The sequence below is a fragment of the Triticum aestivum genome, chromosome 7B (assembly GCF_018294505.1).
Source record: "Triticum aestivum cultivar Chinese Spring chromosome 7B, IWGSC CS RefSeq v2.1, whole genome shotgun sequence".
Classification (NCBI taxonomy): Eukaryota; Viridiplantae; Streptophyta; class Magnoliopsida; order Poales; family Poaceae; genus Triticum; species Triticum aestivum.
Window position 1 is genome coordinate 543,476,836 of NC_057813.1, and position 23,198 is coordinate 543,500,033.

General features: G+C 43.9%; 2 protein-coding genes across 2 annotated transcripts; one reads left to right on the plus strand and one right to left on the minus strand.

The window, feature by feature from the left end:
• The first annotated feature begins 7,784 nt into the window (after positions 1–7,784).
• On the plus strand, positions 7,785–8,786 carry LOC123159586 (uncharacterized). Its single transcript, XM_044577406.1, has one exon. It carries the CDS (start codon positions 7,927–7,929, stop codon positions 8,548–8,550), a length of 624 nt encoding a protein of 207 aa, XP_044433341.1. The 5' UTR covers positions 7,785–7,926; the 3' UTR covers positions 8,551–8,786.
• Positions 8,787–12,952: 4,166 nt separating this feature from the next.
• LOC123156522 (uncharacterized) lies at positions 12,953–22,995 on the minus strand. The gene is made up of 14 exons (XM_044574645.1): positions 22,708–22,995; positions 21,563–22,018; positions 21,392–21,469; positions 20,655–20,812; positions 19,504–19,567; positions 18,682–18,749; positions 18,075–18,330; positions 17,534–17,677; positions 17,304–17,410; positions 17,166–17,219; positions 17,006–17,089; positions 13,985–14,148; positions 13,752–13,898; positions 12,953–13,409 (listed from the first exon to the last, which is right to left on the minus strand). The coding sequence occupies exons 2-13, from the start codon at positions 21,897–21,899 to the stop codon at positions 13,754–13,756; spliced, it is 1,659 nt and encodes a 552-aa protein (XP_044430580.1). The 5' UTR covers positions 21,900–22,018; positions 22,708–22,995; the 3' UTR covers positions 12,953–13,409; positions 13,752–13,753.
• Positions 22,996–23,198: the final 203 nt, after the last annotated feature.

Consider the following 23,198-nt stretch of genomic DNA (forward strand, 5'->3'; position numbering starts at 1 on the left):
AGGAACATAAATAAACTTAGTAGGATTGGTGGAAGGAAAATTTGGGGTATTTTTAAGTGAAGCAAAAGCGGAACCATAGTTAGTAATAATATTGTCCAACTTATCAATCCTAGTGGAACCTTGATCTAACTTCTAATTAACTATATATGGGTTCCTTTTCTTTTAGATTCTTCAAAGTAACTCCTACCTTTGATCCATATTGAGTAATATAATTATGAATCTTTTTATCCAAGTTTTCAATAAGATGTACGTTAGCAATTTTATTCTCAATAATATCAACCTTTGCATCACATGTTCCAATGTTAAAACAATTTCATTAACCATAAGAGGTGGTAAGCCTACCAAATCTGTCATAGCATTATAAGCATCCAAGTGTGGCCTCCCAAGAAGTTTCCTTCGGTAATGGTATCTAGAACATATCTATTCCAAGGAGTAACACCCACATTAAAATTGCGAAGGAGAACGGTAGTAGATTGCTTACGAGTAGATCTATTTTGAGCATTGTAAATTCTATACCAAGCATCTTTTAAATTTTCTCCCTCCCTTTGCTTAAAAGTAAGAACCTCACTCTCGGGAGTAATAGTAATGGTAGGGAGACTAGCCATGATAGCAAATCAAACAATCAAACACACAAGCAAACGAAAAGACGAACGGAAGAAGGGCAACTAAAAAGGCAAATCTTTTTGTATTTTTCTAAAAACATTTTAGAGGTGGGGGAGAGGAAAACGAGAGGCAAATGGCAAATAATGTAATGCAAGAGATGAGAGTTTATGATGGGTACTTGGTAGGCTTGATGTAGATCTCTCCGGCAAAGGCGCCAGAAATTCTTCCTGCTACTTCTTGAGCTTGCGTTGGTTTTTCCCTTGAAGAGGAAAGGGTGATGCAGCAAAGTAGAGATCAGTATTTCTCTCAATTAAGAACCAAGGTATCAATCCAGTAGGAGAAACATGCAAGTCCCCAATATATGCACCTACACAAACAATCAAACACTTGCACCCAACACGATAAAGGGGTTATCAATCCCTTCATGGTCACTTGCAAAGGTGAGATCTGATAGAGATAGATATAAAAGATTACTAAAACCTAAAATAAAATAAAAGTAAATAAATTGCAGCAAGGTATTTTTGGTATATAGATCTGAAAATATAATAAGGAAAATAGACCCGGGGGCCATAGGCTTCACTAGAGGCTTCTCTCTTGAAGGCAAATAATACGGTGGGTGAACAAATTACTGTCAAGCAATTGATAGAAAAGCGCAAAGTTATGACGATATCCAAAGCAATGATTATGAATATAGGCATCACGTCCGTGTCAAGTAGACCGACTCCTGCCTGTATCTACTATTATTACTCCACACATCGATCTACTCCTGCCTGCATCTAGAGTATTAAGTTCATAAGAACAGAGTAACGCCTTAAGTAAGATGACATGATGTAGAGGGATAAACTCAAGCAATATGATGAAAACCCCATCTTTTTACCCTTGATGGCAACAATGCAATACGTGTCTCGCTACCCCTACTTTGTCACTGGGTGAAATCACACAAGATTGAACCCAAAACTATGCACCTCTCCCATTGCAAGAAAAATCAATCTAGTTGGCCAAACCAAACCGATAATTCGAAGAGAAATACAAAGATATCAAATCATGCATATAATAATTCAGAGAAGATTCAAATAATATTCATAGATAAGTTGATCATAAATCTACAATACATCGGATCTCGACAAACACACCGCAAAAGAAGATTACATCGGATAGATCTCCAAGAACGTTGAGGAAAACATGGTATTGAGAATCAAAGAGAGAGAAGAAGCCATCTAGCTACTAGGTATGGACCCGTAGGTCTGTGGTAAACTACTCACGCTTCATCGGAAGGGCAATAGAGTTGATGTAGATGCCCTCCATGATTGAATCCCCCTCCGACAGGATGCCGGAAAAGGCCCCAAGATGGGATCTCACGGGAACATAAGATTGCGGCGGCAGAAAAGTATTTTTGTGGACGCTTCTGTTGGTATTGGAATATTCGTGAATTTATAGAGCTGAGAGGGAAGTCGGTGGACTCTCGAGGGGCCCACAAGCCAGGGGGCGCCCGCCCTATTGCGCGCCATGAGGGATTGTGATGCACTCGGGACTCTTCTGACTTCATCTCCAAGTTTCGTGGGTGTCTTCTGGTCCAAGAAAAATCATCGTGAAGTTTTATTCCGTTTGGACTCTATTTGATATTCCTTTTCTGTAAAACTAAAAAACAAGGAAAAAACAAAAACTAGCACTGGGCTCTAGGTTAATAAGTTAGTCCCAAAAATAATATAAAATAGTATATTAATGCATATAAAACATCCAAAACAGATAATATAATAGCATGGAACAATTAAAAATTATAGATACGTTGGAGACGTATCACGCGCCGGGTTGGACTGGAACGCCTATAAGGGGGCTAGGTCTACTCACCGGCCGCATTCGCAACGTGCAGGAGTGCAAAGGGCGATGGGCCCAAGACCCCTGCATGCTTAGGACTTAGAATGGTGTGCTGGCCTCTCTGTTGAGCCTAGGTAGGGTTGCGACGTGTTGATCTTTCGAGGCCGGGTAAGACCCGGGAAGGTGTGTCCGGCCAGAGTAATCAAGCGTGTTGGGCAATGTGGTGCAACCCTGTAGGGAAGTTGAACTATTCAAATAGTCGTGTCCACGGTAACAGGACGCTTGGAGTTGTATTTCGACCTTTGACAACTAGAACCAGATACTTATTAAAACACACCCAGATAAGTTCCAGAGACAACCCGGCGATCGCTTTCCCATAGGGCGACGAGGGGAGGATCGCCGGGTAGGATTATGCTATTCGATGATACTTGATACTATACTTGCTACTCTCTTCTACTACTTCAAGATGGAGGCCGCAAGAAGCGTAGTCTTCGATAGGACTAGTTTCTACCCCTCTTATTCTGGCATTCTGCAGTTTAGTCCACAGAAACTACCCCCCTTTGTTGATACCAATGCATATGTAGTTTAGATCTGATGTAAGTTTTGCGAGTAATTTGGATGAGTACTCACGGTTGCTTTGCTCCCCCCCTTTCCCTTTTCAGACCCGATTGCTGCGATCAGATGGCGGAGCCTAGGAGCCAGACTTCACCGACTACGACTACCACTACACTGAGGGTGCCTACTACTACGTGCAGGCCGCTGACGACCAGGAGTAGTTTAGGAGGACCCCAGGCAAGAGGCTTGCGCCTCTTCGATCTGTATCCATGTTTGTGCTAGCCATCTTATGGCACTTTGTTTAACTTTATGTCTGTACTCAGATATTGTTATTTCCGCTGACTCGTTTGTTCGAGCTTATGTATTCGAGCCCTCGAGGCCCCTGGCTTGTAATATTAAGCTTGTATCCTTTTATTTGTGTTTAGAGTTGTATTGTGATATCTTTCCGTGAGGCCCTGATCTTGATCGTACACGTTTGCGTGTATGATTAGTGTACGATTGAATCGGGGGCGTCACATTCAACTTAGATTTATTAGCTCGGCAATCATGGCGCCTTCTTATGGTTCCTGATTATCTCTGTGCACGTCTGCTTAAGGCTATCTATTATGATATTCTCGGTGCTGAGCTGAGTTCACATCCGTCTCAGGCGTGGAGGTCTATATTGGAGGGGAGGGATGCTCTCTCGCAGGGCATCATAAGGCGTATTGGGGACTACGCAAATACCCGAGTTTGGGATGATAATTGGATGCCAAGGGACTCGATAATGAGGCCAATATTGTGTCCGGCCAGCGATCCTCCCACAGTTGTCGGCGTGTTAATTGACAGTACCTCGGCAGCTTGGAGAGATGATAAGTTGCAACAGTTTTTCCTTCCCTATGATGTTCAAGCTATAAATAATATACCCCTATGTACAATGCCGATGACAGATTTCTGGGCATGGCAATTTGAAAAGAAAGGAGAATTTTCTGTCAGGTCAGCATACCGCATGTTGGTCAACTTAAGAAACACCAGGAATGATCTGTTAGGTCAGAGTGGGCCTTCTTCCAATGGCATGGCGGAAGAAAGATGTTGGACATCCCTATGGAACACTAAAGTCCCAGACAAGATTAGAACTTTTCTTTGGAGATTGGCAAGACATTCTTTGCCATCAAAGGACGTGAGACACCATAGAAATATGTGTGACACAGATTCTTGCCAGTTGTGCAGAGCTACTGATCATGGAGGCACTCATTGATTGACTGTGCGGCTTCAATGTGTGTGTGGGCACTAGGTGGTGAAGAGTTAACTGATCGTATTGTTGAGTCTCATGAACCCAATGCGAAACACTGACTCTTTAATATGATGGATGCATTATCGCAGGCGGATTTCGTGAAGATGGCCATCACACTTTGGACAGGATTGACGGCGCGCAGAAAAGCTATACACGAGTCAATCTTTCAAAGTCCAATGTCGGCTCACCACTTCATCAAAAGTTTCCGGCACTGCGCGAGAAGCCCACATGTGATCACCGTGCAAAAATCTTGGAAATCACCTCTTTCCAGCCATGTTAAAATCAATGTAGATGGTGGTTTGTCCCATGATGGGAGTGTTGGTAATGCTGCCGCAGTATGCAGAGACGCGCATGGTCAGTATCTCGGGTCATGAGCGACTGTTTTGCCAGGTGTTTTCTAATCCAACAGTTTTAGAAGCCATAGCTTGCCGTGAAGCCTTGGCACTTTCTGCTGACCTCTCTGTGGATCATTTGATAATTGTCTGTGGACGACATCAAAAAGGGGTTGGGAGGCCCCCATATAAAAAATCACAGTTGTGATAGAAATAAATAGGACAAGAGTAAGTTTTTTAGCTGTGATTTTATTTTCGAAAATCATGCTTCGAACGAGGAGGCGCATAATCTTGTAAAATTTGTTGTCTCGCTTTCTCGGGGTCGCCATTTGTGCCTTCTATCCCCTCACAACCCTCTTTGTATCCTGTTCATTATTGCTTTAAGTTGATAAAGTGTGGGATCCCTAAAAAAAACAGTATAGTTTGGTACCTTGAGAGGCCAGCGTTAGAACAGATCACACGACTAACACCTATACACCAAAAAAAAATAGAAATTAGATAAGCTCTTACACCCGGTGAGCCAGTGGACTTATAATATCCGAATCCACACACCCTTTCCCTTTCCGGATGTTGACTCTCGTGTCACTAGAAGAAACCCAACTTGCTCAAGCGGAAACGTCGTGGATACGAACTCCATATAGATCGACTCCCCAGAATTTAAATGCGGGAGATGAGAACGTTCGCAGCAGGTCGTCGTCCCGTCCCTGGATGATCGATCCATCCATCGATCATGCCATGCATGATCATGATCCGATCCATCCAGCCGGCTTCCCTCCCTGTATACAAATAGCCAGGCCTCCCGAGTAGCTAGTGGCTGATTAAAGCGGGAGGGGGACGAGCGAGAGCGACTGTCGAGGCAACGACGCCGAAGCGGACGATTCCACACGTTTGGTTTCAACTCGTGGCGACACGACCTGGAAAGGAAACGGTCGGGGCCACGGCCGGACTGCCGGACTGGTCACCACGCAGGCACGCACAGTGCCCGCCACCGCACTGTTTCTGTTCCCAATTAATTACGTGACCAAGCAGAGGTAATAATAATAACAGACGCTGGAGTGGCATCATCGAGCCGGCCGGCCGGCCGGCCAGCCGTCTCACGCTCTCGGCGGTCGGGCCGCCGGCCCCGTCACGTCACCGGCCACGCGCGGCCGGGCTGGTGGTGGTGGTGGAACAGCCGTACAGGTGCGTGACGCGAGCCGGCCGGCACCCGGCCCGGCCGCGCCATTTGCAGCCGTCGCCGTCGCCCCCGGGCCGCCCGCAACAGCAGCGGCAAAATAAAAAGAAGGCTCGCTCGCTCGCACGCTCACCTCAAGTTCGAGAAGAGTCGCGGCGCGTGCGCGCTTGCGCGGAGGCCGTCCTGCCAGTGCCAGGTCCGGGCGGCGACCCTTCCGCGAGCGCGCGTACGTTCCGTATGCGATCGCTGTGGGGGTAGTGATGAGACGCCGACGGCGAAACCCGACTGACACGAGCACCGCGGTCCATGATGGATCGATCGATCGCGTGCTACCTCCCGTGGGAAATCCTCGCGGCCCGTACGTCGTTTTCGCATGGGCCTCGAGAAAGCAAGCTGGACGGACGGACGCCGTGACAACGGATTGCAGTAACATTTGCTGATGCCATGCCCAAAATGATGTTTCGGTGTGTACAGAGCTGGGAGCACGGCGTCTGATAATATATATACAGCGATATCTATCTATCTATCTATCTACTCCCTGTGTGCGTCGTCCACCCATGGCCATGGGTCAACCAACCTGCACACTCTTTCGTTCTCCTTTTAGTGCCTCCCGTGTTTACTTACCAACTGCCCGCGGAGTCAGCTTTATTTCCAAAAAAGATGTATGTATGTGTGCGCGCGCTAACCACCACATAGTCAAGCAAGACAAACATAGTGGATCATCTTTCTCTTCGACAAGATCATATCTACAAAAGTTCACCGGAAGTCCAAAAACATCTCAGACGTGATAAAAATTACATCAAGACTCCGAGACCACGGAACGACCGCCACTACCACCAGAACGAGCCGCTTTGACCATATCGATGACAGTCGGGAAGTCTTCGTGCAATGTATACATTTGAAGCACCTGAGGACCAATGCCCTGAAACCGCAGTCATCGTCGTTGGACCCATGTATACATCTGAAGCACGTGACACCAAATCTTGTCCCTAGAAGACGGCAGAAATTTACGTTGGAGCTCTGTCGACTACATCCAGGAGGATCGGAGCTCAGAAGACAAACTCTTGGGATTTTATTGGGTCGTGCACTTGTGTTGGTGAAGCGGAGTATCATGTGCGCCTTTCCGGTATTTATATCGGTATATCAGCCTCAATAAGCCCATTATTTTAGAATCTCATAGCTCCTTTGTGGTTTCCTATCTTGCAAATAAATTGTAGACATGCCCCCATTTATTGACCTGAAGAGAGAAGCGCTTGGCATTATGAAGCTCATAAGAAATCTCAAGATCTTGAAGACCAAACGGCGGGCAAATACGGCAGCTCCTGAGATTGCTAAGTTTATTTTATTTCGATAATAGGTCGGACGGTTTTCTTTTTTACAATGTTCCGCCCTGCGTGGCATATGCTATAATGAGTGATCGTACAAACATTTTAAGTTGATTAATATATCGGGCCTTTAAAAAAAAGCACTGTCATCCGCCCAAGCGCCACACCTGGGAGGACCTAAAAACCCTAGTCTGAACTACAAACCAGAGAGAAGGAACATGGATTCTTCCCCCCGGGCGCCGGAGTGGCAGATGGAGGGGATGCGAATCCACAAGCTTGTCGGTGAAGTTTGAAGGGGAGAATTTGTCATAGCCGCCTAGGGTTAGAAACATAGTGGGTCATAGCCGCCTAGGCTTTTGTTTTTACTTGCAGAAAAAAATCGGCGAGAAAAAAAAAATGAACTAGTAGCATGCATGCGTACGTCGCAAAGTTGCAAGGCAATACAATAGCCCACAACAACCAAGAAAAATCCACACGGCGATGGATCGGCAGATGGCGCGGTACAAGCCAGTACAAGGCTAGGCCGACACCCTCTTTAAACTACACATTCTCCCCTCCCGCCCGTGACATCACATCCTTCAAATTTCAAGCCAGCTTTTGGAGATTGGTTTCCCCTTCCTCCTCACCATCGCCATCACCATCGGCAACCTTTGCAGCAAGCCAGCCCCTTCCTCCTTCCTCGCTCCCGCCATATATACCTCCACGCCTCCTCCTCGCCCTTCTCATCTCCTCCTCATCCATCCATAGCTCTCCAACTCTCGAGAAAACTGAAGCTCTAGTCTCACGAGAGAGAAACAAAAGGCTCTCCATCTCTACACCTCCGAGCTCTACACCCCGGCCTCTACATCTCTAATGGGGGAGCACGCGTACGACCACAGCAGCAGCAGCGGCGGCGGCATGAGCCCGTCGACGCCGCCGGTGCAGCAGCAGCGCAGGGGCTCCTCGCGCCACGCGGTGGTTCCCAGGGCCGCCACGACGCGGCCGGCGATAAGGATCATCCACATCATCGCGCCGGAGATCATCAAGACCGACGTGGACAACTTCCGGGACCTCGTGCAGCGTCTCACCGGGAGGCACCGCCACCAGCCGGCCGACGCCACGGCGGACGACAGCGCGGCAGTGACGGTGGGCGTGGCGACGACGCCGCTATCGCCTGTAGAGGAGAAGCCGCAGCCGCAGAAGAAGAGGCTGGCGCCTGCGCCGGCGCTGGCGGACGATTTCGTGGCGCAGCAGGAGAACAGGAGGAGGAAGAAGATCAAGTGCGAGGTGGTGAAGGTGGAGGAAGGAGGGTTCGGCCACGGCGGCGGCGACCTCGACTTCAGCGAGCTGTGGATGGATCTCAACCCCGGGGGCTTCCTGAGCTTCTTGGAGGAGGACGTGTTCCAGGGGATGATGGCTCCCGACTTGCTGCAGCAGCCGCTGGGGGCGCCGAGGATGGATTTAGTTGGTGAAATGTGCGCCTCCTTTCTGGCTTAATTAGTTAGTCAGAGCTGCTCTTGTGATCTTTTTCATGTTTTTGTGAGGATTTTTTGCACTTTGGTCGAGAGAAATGGATTCTTTTCTCTCTTCTTCCCTTTGTTTAGATGAACATAATTACTACAATGGTCTTGGAAGAACTTGCACCCATGGTTGCAAATACTAGTGATTATTTAAGCTTCCCTGGTGGGATGATGATCAATGATCATTCAAGGAATATAATCGGTTTGGGTGCCTACATTTGTTTTCGGTCTCGATCAGAAATGTAAATAATTGTTCTATCCTGATAGTGCCATGTGGAGAACAATCAGAACAGTGATGGTTACAAAACTTCATCGGTACCGGTGCACTTCTGTTTTCAAACTGTAGTTGCACTTGCACTTGATCATCATTCCAAGTAACCCTGTTTTTTGGAAGGAAAACCATAGTACTCAAACAGAAAATATTTTCTACTCTTCTTGCACAAGATGGAGCCCCATGATTCCATCAATTCAGTAGCTGCACCAGACAAAGGATGCTCTGATAAGTGATGTCTGTTTTTCTCTTTACTAATTGCAAAATGATGTGGACAACCAGGTGTGTGTATGTGACTATGAAAAGCTGTGTATTACCTTGATGGGAATAATTCTATTTTTATACCAGCATTCTTCTAGGTGAAGTCTTTAATAGTCCGGTTGTGTGTTGTCATTAGCAATATGCAGCGGTGTAAGCATGCTGGCAGAAAACGATGCTTGCGGTATGCTAATCCGTAGGTAACTTGTTTAGCAAATACTTGCTTGTTCTGGCATCTTAAACAAGATCCAGTGGTTCTTTCTAATAATTGGGATAATCACACATAATAGTACATTAGTACTACTGATCTAAGATGTTGTACTTCTGTAATTCAGAATAGATAGCCGTACCAAAGGGTAGCTTATAAATTCAGACAAAGCTATGGATGCTCAAATTTAGTTGACTATTAGCTTTTATTCAGCCAACTCCTTGTCCATCAATGGCCAAAGGCTCGAGGAAATATCCGGTACTCATCTACGATGCATCTTATCCCAATGATAAAAATCCTAGGATATTTTGCGCAGTGAGCAACCTTTGATCTCACTTTCAGCCCTTAATTGCATGGAAGAAGTTTCTCTCTGCGTTAACTAGATTAGTGCCCACCTGAACCCTCTCAAAGTCTATCATTAGTCAGCTTAGCTTCTTTGTCACTCTCGTGTCTTTAATTCCTCGCTCTCTCGGCGAAAATTCAATTCCGGATTCATGCACCGTAGGCGTACCCCTCCATCTACACTAAGAACATCATACATGTTCTCTCTGGGTTTCTAGCTGCTACAAAGTGCTTTGTATCTAGGCAAAACAGGCAAGAACGAAACCGCTGAATATTGGCGTTTGCTCCGGTACGGCACTCAATCATTGTTCGACGCTAGTACCCGTAAAGAAAAATTGTGACTACCTGACAAAACATGTTGGACCCATGAAATAATGGAGGATAGTGCTTTGTATCTACCCTGTTATCCATGTCTCCTCAAGATGCTGGATATCCATCTCAATCCCAGCGGCCTCTCGGAAAATCCAAATGCCCAATGAGAGTATCGAGCACATCAACCATATTGTGTCCAAGAAAGAACTTTTGGGGGCGGCCTTTTGTTGTCCCATATAACACGTTGTCACCACCCAACTACCAGACATTAAGGTTGGCTAGAAAATTGAGCTAGTGGCTCTTTTTTTTTGGCAGCTTTCAGAAGTCAAATGGAAAGGTTGCAAAACTCCGTTTACATTGACAAGGGTAGACTTTTCCTCGTGGTTACTTAATTAGCATTTTGGGAGCAGTTTGTTCCCAAACAATGGTAGGGGTGGTGCTAGAGGCGTTGCCACGTTAGTTAGTATTTAATGACAATTGCACATGAAATGCCCCATTATATGTTCTTATCCACATTCAACCTCTTGTTTTGATGGCTCTTTTCCTTTTCGGCTTTTGAGGTTTTGTTAATAGAAATACGACATACTCAAACCACCAGAGTAGTGGACATACTGACAGTGGAATGTGTATGCACAATTGAAGGATTTAGAAAATAATGAAGCATACAACTTTGCTTTCGAGTAGGCGACCAACTACATGAAATAATAATACTGCGGGCGCTAATCGATAGCTTAACTACCCATCTGGGCAAGGTGCAAGCTAAGAGAGGAAAAATCTTGTGCCGAGAAACTAGTTGATTAGCACGACGACATTTGAATTGAAAGCTCTCTGATTAACTAACTAGTTGGAAGCTACTAATTGGACTGTCAGAGCACCAGCCACCCTTTGGTTGGCGCAAAAGAAAAAAATGCAACCCTTTGAGGCTGCCCCAACGGCCAACCACAGCATGGTGTGTCCTCATCAACTGTGTTAATCGAGAGAGACGCGCTGATAAACAATCACTGGAGCTGATGGGCACCCCGTTTCTTATTGCCAACGTCCTGTGGTATCGGTTGGATCCACCACGTCCATGAATGAGATCTTTCTTGCGTAAACAAAAGAGCGCCGATTATTCAAACCCCTCGTGCCCTGGACCTCGAGGTTGTGATGTCACACGGTGGGCATCAGCAGGCTAGGTAATTAACTGATGTTACACTAATGAAACTGCTTACTGCATCGCTAATTTCCTCCAAACTTGTGGGTATAGTAGAAACAGGAATAAGTAACTGCATGAAAATGAATAGGGATAGCTATATGTAGAATAGAATTATCATCTATACTGACTACTTCATCATCTTGTTTTGCTCATCGGTTTCTCTGCACTGGAGAAGAACAAATATTTCCAGAAATCAAAGAAGGGAATCGCCAGCAAACTAACAAGACAGTTATCATCGTGCTAAGGCAATCTGGTTAAAAGTTTCTCCACTGGAGAAGAAAAACATTACTATATTGTTTCCAGAGACCAAAGAAGGAAATCACCAGCAAATTAACACGACAAGACAACTATCGAAAAATAAAGCCAAGGTAAGACAGTTACCCGGTCCACATTTCTAACGCGGTAATTGTTGTGCAAAAACTGAACTGTGAACTGTCTCCTACTATATAAGAAATCTTGGTGTGTTTAATTCATATACACATGAAATATCTGTATTCCTTTACATGCCGACTATCACCAGAGAGATATAATACCGCTAATAAGACTTTTCCAAGGGGAGGGGAAAGATCGATGATCATCGATGGGGTACATGGTGCTGAGCTGGGGCGATGATGCGGATCTTTGCTACTTGACCCCGAGTGTCAACTCCTAATTAAAGGGTGCGGGTACGAGAAGTAGCACTCGGGAGGAGCAAGTTGGACAGCGACCAGGACGGGATCACGGCCCTTGAGAAGTTGTTTCCTCCTGGATTCCTCCCCCTGAGAAGTCGGGCAGGCAGCAGCAGGTGCAGGTGCAGGCCACCTTTTCGAAACCGCCTTCTCCGCTTGACTTCCCGGTCAGGCGAGGGTTCCGGTTTTCCCAGCAGCGGCCACGGCAGGGGCAAGAGCTTGACTTCCCGGTCAGGCAAGGGTTCCGGTTTTCCGAGCGGCGGCCGCGGCAGGGGCGAGAGCGACGGCGGCCCTTGTTTGGGTTGCTTCTGGTCTCGGTGAGGGGCCACTTGGCTTAGAAAAACGGAGCGGATCATCAACTGGAGATCACAGTGGCAAGGTGACAGGAAACCTAACGTAGCGAGGTGTGCACAGGGTACGATGCGACGTGAATGACGCCTCGTGCACACGTCGCCCCTAACTGCGGAGTAATGTTGCGTGATGGCACAAGAGTACGTAACGTACGTGGTAATATCATACGGAGTATCAACTATTATTAAGTAAGAAAAACCCTAAAAAAATCTATTATTGAGAAAAGGTGCGGCCGACCTTTGCAGTCTTGCCACTCTGCGATAATACCAAAATATGTGAACCTTGTACTATTTGGGATCGACGACACTGGCAAGTGGCCACCCAAAAGTAAGAAAGGGAAATCGCATTTATCCCGTGCCAACACGACGCCAAAGAAGAGATCAGCACTCTTCCTTCTTAAAGAGGCACTCCAAATGGCGCATAGCTTTCCGATTTCTATGGCTGAGCAAGCCATGTTAATAACAGTACACGAGCTCCATTGCAATAGATACACATTACCTAGCTACTCCCTCCGTTCCTAAATACAAGTCTTTTTTTAGAGATTTCAATATGGACTACATACATATAGAGAATGAGTGAATCTACACTTAAAATATGTCTAAAAAGACTTATATTTAGAAACGGAGGGAGTACTACCATCTGCAACAGAAACTTTGGTTTGATAAGTACTATCTATTCACAAGTAAACGAGTCATTCGACGAGCATTCCTGCAACTCTGAGACAGCAGCGTCAAGGACCAAGAATGTGCTCGTAGTCCGGACAACCAGCGTGCGTACAATCAAGTATACTTTCCACAAAACAATGGAATTACAAGGAAGATATCCCAAGTATATGCAACCAACCACACGGGTATAATCGCTTAATCAAGCAACACAAAAAAGCTAGCTCATTGGTAAAAAGGTATACATTGGATGCGCTAACGGCCGGTATGGTGTAGTATCTTGCACGACTGATGTCCGCATCACGTAAATCAAGTTCCACGGTTCCTGTTCTCTTCTATGGTGATGAACATCAGACCGAAGCAGACTATTTGTGTAGCCCAAGTTTCCCCTCACTCAGTGTGCTTCTTCAAAACCTTCTCGGTATTTTACACATATGACCTGGCCCAGTTGTGCATGCCAGATTACAGATAGTAGTACTCACCGAAGGTGCACGGGTACCGATTTACAAATGATAGCAGCAACTCATGCGTCTGAGGTAAGATACAAGAGGGCAGGGTATTCAGATTATCTGCGTATTACAGGGAAAAGTTAACACACATCAATCGTTTCAATATAGTTGGAGAGATAATAACAGAGATAATGTAACCGCTAGAACTAGGACAGAAATGTAAAGAAACCAAATGGAATAAACACAAGTCGTTCAATTAACCTAGAGCTATACATCAACCAGAAGCTAGACTGCGGCTCGGTAAGAAGGGACACTTCAGTTGGTACTAAAAATTTACTGATCATTTAAGAACTCACAGTTAACAACTACTTTGACATTGTTGCATACTTTTCTGGCTTCACTAAGTAACACCTTTGGCAAAGGCGAGACAGGCAAGAATCCAATGACAGACAGACTGCATACCTTCATGAGTTGAGAAGATTTCCAACCAACGCAGATCTATCGTTTCTTCCATGAGTAGCTCGTCTACGCATTGGCGGTGCATAAACTGTTATTGGGAGGACCCAGTCCCCCTTCTCTCTTTTCTCAACAAGAAGCGGGTGCTCATACCTGCCAAAGAGAGACCAGAATTGACCACTCAAAGCTAGCAGCAGCAAACTACAAAATTTGCTCCATAAGATCATCATGTCCCATACCTTGATGAGTCCATTCCGACCGGAGTTGTGAAGAACTCAAATCTAAGGGACCACTGTACAGAAACCTTTGAGGTTGCAAATGACATTGGTCCATCAATAGGAATTGAGAAGAGAAAACTTGTCTGGTGAAGATCTGCAACAACTTCATGATGTTCGCTGTGTACCTGATCAGAGAGTCAATGTTGGATCACAAAATAACACAGGTTAGCGTTTTACAGAATAGAAATTGATATTCAAATAGACCAACATAGCTTAGGCAGGTTGTTTGTAAAAATAAACCGAATATTGATTAAGCATCGGTGCTTGTTCCTATAGCAGAGGTGCCTAAGGGCCTGTGCAATACAAATAAGCATCGGTGCTTAACAAAAAAATCGGTTCCTTTTCCCAAGCACCTCTCTAATCAATGTATTGTACAAGGCCCAAGGACTCGTGGCATCTGAAATTGCCGGTATATGTTTATTATTGTCATCATAAGGTAAATACAGAAAGAGTTCTTATCATATTATCTATTGGCGATCACGAGTTGATGACTTATCATGGGAATATTTGAGGGCATCAGCACAGTTCCTTTTCTGTTTTCTCAATCTTGAAAAGATGGTTGTTTAGATATGTAATTGCAACTATGAAAAATGCCACTAATAACAGTACTAACTCGAAAAATATGCTAATATCTACAACATCAAATATATATAGCATTGAAATATATTCTATGACAAATACAATAATACAAAATTGATGTGGTGGACGTTAATATATTTTTGAGTTAAATGCACTAGAGGTCCTAAAAGTTTCATCGGGGGTGTCACTTTAGTCCTATTCTTCCGAAATGCACCTTTAGGTCCTAATTCTTTAGTACGTGGTTCATGTGAGGTCCTAAAAGTTTCAAAATGCACGTTTAGATGTTGACCCATGCCACCTCCCTCCCTCCCTCCCTCCCTCTCTCTCAACGCGCAACCAAGAAGGTCTGCGAATGATCGTGCAAAAAAGGACCTCGGGTGAACCACTTACTATAGAATTAGGACCTAAACGTGCATTTTGAAAGAAGTAGGACTGAAGTGACACTGCCCAAAAACTTTTAGGACCACCAATGTATTTTTCTCGCCGGCCGGTTGGGCCTCTGTCGACGTGGCATGGGTCAACGTGCTACGCGGGCAGGTCAACGAGCGCTCGTGAAAAAAGGACCTCCCTCCCTCCCTCCCTCCCTCCCTCCCTCTCCCTCTCTCTCTCTCTCTCTCTCTCTCTCTCAACACGCAACCAAGAAGGTCTGCGAATGATCGTGCGAAAAAGGACCTCGGGTGAACCACTTACTATAGAATTAGGACCTAAACGTGCATTTTGAAAGAAGTAGGACTAAAGTGACACTGCCCAGAAACTTTTAGGACCACCAATGTATTTTTCTCGCCGGCCGATTGGGCCCTCTGTCGACGTGGCATGGGTCAACATGCTACGCGGGCAGGTCAACGAGCACTCGTGAAAAAAGGACCTCCCTCTCTCTCTCTCTCTCAACGCGCAACCAAGAAGGTCTGCGAATGATCGTGCGAAAAAGGACCTCAGGTGAACCGCTTACTATAGAATTAGGACCTAAACGTGCATTTTGAAAGAAGTAGGACTGAAGTGACACTGCCCAGAAACTTTTAGGACCGCCAACGTATTTTTCTCGCCGGCCGGTTGGGCCCTCTGTCGACATGGCATGGGTCAACGTGCTACGCGGGCAGGTCAACGAGCGACTCGTGAAAAAAGGACCTCAGGTGAACCACTTACTAAAGAATTAGGACCTAAAGGTGCATTTTGGAAGAATTAGGACTAAAGTGACACCCCGATGAAACTTTTAGGACCTCCAGTGCATTTAACTCTATATTTTTCTACAGACTAAGTCAAACTTAAAGAAGTTTTTGGAACGGAGGGTCATGCTTTCCCACCTACCCCTAGGCACATCCGACCTCAGCCAATGCTGCACTAGTAGCCACCTTGTCTGGTTAGCCTCTATCGATAGCAACCTCACATCTCTGACCTCCTCGAACTTTAAAATGACCAACCAGGGACTTGCTCCTGGTGGCATTTGTTTTAAAGAAGAGACGTGAGCACACACACCCTGCAGAGGTTGAGCCTCGAACACAACAACCTGCTACAGCTAGCCACCTCATCAGGCAGTCAGTCTCAAAGAGGAGCGTGATAACTACCACAAAGCTGGCTGGTGTTCGGGTCTAGTGGTGGGGATGTATTAGTGGGCGGCGGCAGCTTGATTTCAATGCAGAGATGGTGCGATTCATGCTGCATCCAACTTTGGATCCAAAGGTGGAGATGGCGACTGCATCCTGTCATAGGTTTAATGATTTGTGTGTTATGCTGCACAGGGGGCGGATGGTAGCAGACCTACTCCAACTACAGTGAACCAACATGAGTGCCATCACCCAGTTACATTTGCCTTTTTACCCTACTGTCTCACATCAGCCAACACACAATCATCATCATTGCAGACATTGTGAAGGACCTAGAGACATAGAAGGCAAGGATATTTGCATCCAGTACATGTGAAATACAAAGGCTACTGGCAAGTTTTGTGAATACGGTGATTTTGCAGAGGCTTTTATTGAAGGTGGAACTTCATTGTACCATTTATCAAGATTGGGTACTTTGGAATGGCATGCATCTAAAGTAATCCCAACAAACAAAATCAAGTTTACATCCTAATCAAACTACATACACAAATGGCATCTGATCATGGAGATACCCCTGTAGCTAAACCATCAAACACAACCTTGTACTAGTTTCATGAACTTGTTAAGACTTGAGACCAAAGCGTAGGCCATGTGGCATTAACACTGAGAAATATATCTTACATGACTCATCATTTGGACTAAAGGCAAAGTTCAGTCTGTAAGTCATAGAATGAAACATGTACAACAAGGATTACTTTTAAAATGTTTTATCAAATTAGATTTTAATGCTAAACGAGTAAACATTGACTGCACATAGTACAAATTTTATAATGGTTCACAACACAAGCTGCAAAAAGGGTACCTTGGTTATTGTCGGTGAGACCCTTCGTGAAGGGTGTATTACACGAGGATTAATTGTTTCTGATGTTTCCAAGGTTATAGATACCTGTGAAACACATTAACTAGTTATATGTTTAAATCCCAGTTCAATACATAATAATTTATTAAACTCGGTCTTTTACCTCTAGACATCTCCGCGTTCCAGTTCCATGAAAAAAAGTGAGTGCTCCACCAATCTGTAATCGGCAAAATAAGATAATCAATCTACCAACAACAAAGCAGTAAGCCAGTAGCAAGCGCAATAAGGGTAATTAAAATACCATATCACCAAAGTAATAAGTTGAGTCAGAATTCTTTGGTGAGAAACGAAGCAAGACTTGATCATCTATTCGTATATTATATGATCTTCCTCTCATAAAGCCTTCTGCTGCAAAACATTGAATGTGCAACTAAGAATTGGAAATCAATGTTTGTCATATGGCATGTAATTTACAACAAAAGGAGCAATGATGGATTAAAATAACTCCATAACTGAGACACGGTGGCTTACATCCAGATGGTTCAACATGTTTTGGCGTGAGAGGGAGTCCAACGTCATCTTTTGGGCGATCAGAATCTAGAGAAAATCTTTCGCCATTTGATGGACGACGATCCAAATGCAATTGATCTAGCTTCCTTAGAGGTGATACCGGTCCTGTTTGTGCCATTTACTTCATTATAAACACCCAAATATTTACCATTAAACATTTACAGAAAGGACAAATAGGTAGCATTCTCATGGAGACCTGACTAATGTAAGACTTGTTATTTCATTGTGAAATGGAAGAGGAATAAGCCCAGTCAAATTGAATTTGAAAAGAAAAGAAAAAGGAGAACTGAAAACAGGTCCTTGTGCATGAAAAGAAAACTGGGAGCTAAAACACTAATAATTAATATGACAATATGCAAGTGTAGACAGAATTAATCATTAGGAGGCACCAAGGCAGATAGAATCCTGTAGAGCAGAACTTGACAGTATTGGAACATTGGTGTTTCCTTATGAATATCACAGCTCTTGCAGTCCCACACAAACTATAAGGTTCACTCCTTACCTCCACCATGGTCATCAGAAATCTCGGACACTGAGAATCGAGGAATTGCATTATATGACGGGAAAGTGGGGCGCTCTCCCTGAGAATACAATGCTTCATTCATGGAGAGACGTGATGATAAGGAGAGCGTCGATGTTGAGGTCCTGATGGGAAAGTCCGTATTTGATTTGGAAGGGTTATATGAGGAAACCGATGAAACTTCATCTTTCGAACTATCATATCCTTCTTCTAGATCAGTATTATCATTTGCTTTGATCTGCAATAAGAATATTATATGTCAGCATGGGTTGAAACAACAATCATGGAAATATACGGATATCACTGCTTAGCATGATTAGTCGATAATTACTATGTACATGAAAAATACCATACATTGGAAAACAGTTCAGATCCTACTAACATTTTCATCAGTTGACAAAATTACAAACTACAGATCTTCTGCATACTGATATGTCCTTGTTTAAGTAATCAAAATAACTACGGACAATTCATACAAGATATCACTGTAGAAACAAACTCATGCAAGATAACGTGTAAGAAACGGATAAAAGGTAATTTAAGTGCAATGAAATCTCAGAGATGGGTTACAAGCTAAATAAGGACTCACCCATTCTGACTCATCATCTTTTTCCCTCCAAAATATACTCAGTTGCTCAACTGAGAGTGGAAAACTCCCTGAGATATGTAAACAGTTTAGCATTGATGAGGATTAACATAGTATGCAGTTTAGTATCACTAAAATTCTGCTGTTGCACATCCAGTAACAACTCTGCAGCATTCAGTTGTTGTTTTCCATGTACGTATTTAAACAGGATTGTGGTGTCAGTCTCTACTATATTATTTACGACTGTCGTGCATATAGGTTTTCATGAAAGGTTGAAAACAGAAAGCTACATGTATTTTCCTAAAAGAAGGAACCACTGGAATTCAGTCATCTATAGGAACCCCGGTGAAACTGGAATTGATATAAAGAGTATCCATGTTGAACAAAATCACTTGTGCACCACTGAGGATAAGGTGTTACGAAAGCACAAATGTACCAACCGCACAAAGATGTTAAGATTATGAAAACTTCAAAAAGATCCATATAACAATCACAGCACGAGATGTAACCTGTGAGGAGTGGGTGTAGCAATACAAATAAAAAAGGCATTATTGAGCACCTCATGATGGTTACAAAATACAGTATCGTAATTAATAATTATTTCCAACCTTGCCAAAATATATATATGCGCCCACCCACACACACACAAAAGCTATGTAACCCACATGTTCAGTGAATAAGTAAGTCCGCATGCTTCAGTGAGTGAATCCACTACTTAACAGAAAAGTAGTTTAATCAACAACATACTTTTAAAATGCAGCAGAGAGTAATACACAGGATGACTGAAGTGCAAGAGCCTTAAATTATTGAATTTACATCACTGACCTTCTTCATTTAGTAAGTTGCTGCTTTTCTGGGAAACACATATCTGCAATGGGACTCGGGTTTCCTACAGAAATGAATTCAATTTTAAGCTATCGCTCTGAGACATTTGGCTTATTTTAATGTCCGAAACTTCCATAATTGCGTTACAAGACTGGGTATGAAGTAGAGAATGATGCTAGAAATAAGAAAATGGAATCATGTTGTTTTCAGTACAATGGTTAAGAGAATTTTCAAAGAACTCAGCTCAAGGCTAGCTTAAGCAGCACAAACATGCATTGACTATCAAATTCTCCTTTAAGTAGATAGAAAAATTAACATTAGTCTTGGTGTTTCTAGTATAACAGAGGAATTAGATGGACCATATAATGCTCAAATATATGGAAGCCTGCAGTTGCCTCCCATCATCACAATATAATGGAGACATGCAGACAAGAAACAAAATAAAAGAAAAAAATTATCGGCGTATTCTTCTGATGCTACAGGATAGTCAACCAAGAACCAATATCAGTCAATGTCTTTCTGTGGGGTTCTAGTTTTACACTTCCAAGATTAAGTTTTCGAATTAAGTCAGGTCCTCATGCCCTAAAACTCCAGACATGTGTGATTATGAGTTTAAGACTAAAATTTTTAACACTAAGTAAGATTGTTTACTAAAATACTGTATGTTCTTAACCCTTCAGTAAACTTGACTACCATCTTGCTGTGTCCCTTGGATAGAAGGATGTAGGGGTAATCAATAGAAGGCCGAAGGTTGAGCTGTGACACCCCATTTTGCAAGGTATTTACTTGGTTTTCTAATCATACATTAAAATTTAATATGTAAACAATGGGCTTTAGTTTTAAAATATATTATCTTGCTAGGATAGTTAGATTAGAATCTTAGATCCAAAATTATCGCATTAGTACATCCGCTAAACATGCACACAAGTCACGGGCTAGAGAACTCAGTTTGAAGAATAATACAAATCACCAATGAAATTATGGATGGTCAACAAATCAAAGCTTCGAACATTTCAGCAAAGGAGAGGCTCCTACTGCAATTAAATTAATAAAAGAATAATATTTACAAGACTAGGGTCAATTTGATTTCAGCACAGATTGTCTGAACTTAAGGAGTAGAATTTTATGCCAACTACAAGAAGAAAACTCACCAGCTGAACCGCACTATTTACATTGCCTTTAGTTTGATCCTCGTTACCCAAGTCAATCAATCTCCCAAACAATGTGCTTCTAACATAATAAATATAGCGAATACTGATGCCCCTATATGATGGTGGTAAAATCCTTGGGAGCTCTAGACGTACAATATCTGCACAAAAAAAAAGAGCTGAGTTGCAATTTCTTTTAAAAAAATGTAGACCATTGTATTTCACATGATGCAGAGGATTTAGTTAAGTGAGCAGGTTAACAGGGGGAAATTATCCATTGTCAACTGAAGATCCTGGGCAAAACAGGAACTGGCCCTCCTAAAGTGTTTGAAAAACATGCAAGCAGCATATCCCTAAATAGTAAATCCTCATAGTCATGAGTCATGACCTTCCGTAACAGAGGTATAGCCAAAACTGTATTCACTTTGATCCACAAGTAGAATCATGGATGCTTAAAGTTTGATTTTGACGTAATGTGAAAAATGAGAACATGGATAGATCAATAACTAATATTTAAGATCAAACACAGGGTGGTTGACGAGACAGGTGATTTGCAGAATAAGAAGCAAAGCAAATTCAAATTACTGTATTACACTAACATGTCGTACAATACTAGGAAAAATGGAGGTAAAGCATATGAACAATATTTACTTTACGTTTCAAGCAATCTAGAAATGTAGCATTACATGATAAGTGCATTATCAACCTCCATTGATCCTCCAAAACAAGAGATAACTTACACGTTTTTGTTTGCCCCGAAGCTATTATTACTTTGGAGACTAATGAGGGTGCCGAACAATCCAAAAACAAATATTCACCTATATAATCAATTATAACACAAGAGGGTTATCACAAACAAAATAAAAGACACATTGATCAGTTATTTAAATGAAAGCTAGGTTGTTAAATACCTCTCCTTTGCTTAGACCCTGGTAAGGGCTTTGGAACAGAGAACCATTGGCTATCCAACTTCTCAATTCCTTTAAGTTCGAAAGATAGCCCATCTATCAAGAGAGATGTGACATCTCCACCTGACGCTGCCCCCACTTCATCCTTTAAACTAGCGGGACTACAGATTTCGATAGTCGCGGTAACTGAATCACCAGGTCTATACACTTCCTTGTCTGTCTGGAGCTTAAATTTTGGAGACAACTGCTGCTTGGCAGCTGAATCAACCTTACTGTCTTCAAACCACCCAACACTTTTGAAAAAGGAGAGCCCTTGCGGAAGTGGAAGTCGGAGTGACATATTACCAGACCAGTAACTCTTCCAATTCAACAAATTTCCACCGGTCCATCGAGAAAGAATAAGCCCACAAGATGCATCATTCTTCTAAAGCTGTGGCTGGTAACAATGATACAGTCCACCTGGAGATTCATCATGATTAAATTTATGTACATCAAACTGCGGCAGTAACTTATTCAGGAGGATTTTCTATATGTCAAAACAACTTTAGTACAAATCCACAATTCTCTCCATAAAGTGGAGAAGTGTAAATTTGTCCCAAATAATTTTCCAGGTTGAGAAGCTTCTCTTTGTTTGGAACTACTGGTACACTTGACTTACTCAAATTCAAAACTAGCACGGAGAAAAAAAAACATAATACTCCCTCCGATCCATATTACTTGTCGCTCAAACGGGGAGCGACAGGACTTAAGAGTGAACATAACTAATCAAGCAAGTAGTCCTTATGCTGCATAAATGGTGATGCGAAGATGCTGACTAGCCAATGCCTTCCAGAGATAGAATGTCGTTGATTGGTTTGGAAGTGATCGCCTCAAAGCATGGCGAATCAACTCAGAGCAGCATCTCATCTGGATCCAGACACGCGAATCTACCTACCACGCCGGATCTGGCAGCAGCTCAGGAAGGAACTCGTCCGAGCGGGCTCAGCCGTAAGGGGGCCTGCTGCCTAGGAAACGCGATGGGGAAAGGGGGCCGCCGGGCGGGCGAGAGATACAAGATGTGAGAAAATCGCCCAGTGCCGCCAAACAATGGACGCATTCGCTCCGGCGGAGATAGGTGGCAGACGGAGATCGAAGAGAAATCGACTTACCGGGGGAGATGACCACTCCGGCCGGCGGGATCTCCACTCCGCGCCCGCCAACCCAACCCAGCAGAGGGGAGGACGAGGACGGGAACGAGGACGAGGACGGCGGATGGGTTGGAGGCCGGTGCTTGGGTGGAGTGAGGCGCCGGCGAGCGCGAGAATTGGGGTTTGAGGCCCTCGGATTTGGGGAGACGAGAGGGAGGGGGGAGGGACGACGTTGCCTTGCCTGCTGCAGGTGCGTCGTTCACCTCCTGTTTGCTTGTGTTTTGTTTTCCTTTGAGCAAAAAGCACGGCACCTGTGGATCTCAGCCGGAACAGTTTTATTTCAGAAGAAAATTTGAATTTGTTGATACTTTGTGCATATCGCGCATATCAGGGTTGAGTCGGATACTCGGGTAAAAGCATCTCTATCTAGCAGATCTCGCATAACTCCGGCAAACTGCGTTTTACGGGATGTTATACAGGATGGCCTAATAAACCGGCCCGATCAGATCCAC

What these genes read in the sequence shown, in the direction of transcription:
- LOC123156522 (XM_044574645.1), bottom strand. Translation starts at nt 21,899, where the DNA reads ATGTCACTCCGACTTCCACTTCCGCAAGGGCTCTCCTTTTTCAAAAGT. An exon ending in TAAATAGTGCGGTTCAGCTG is followed by an intron (nt 19,568 to 20,654) that starts GTGAGTTTTCTT and finishes TCATTTCTGTAG; the next exon opens with GAAACCCGAGTCCCATTGCA. An exon ending in GAACGCGGAGATGTCTAGAG is followed by an intron (nt 17,090 to 17,165) that starts GTAAAAGACCGA and finishes TGTGTTTCACAG; the next exon opens with GTATCTATAACCTTGGAAAC.
- LOC123159586 (XM_044577406.1), top strand. Translation starts at nt 7,927, where the DNA reads ATGGGGGAGCACGCGTACGACCACAGCAGCAGCAGCGGCGGCGGCATG.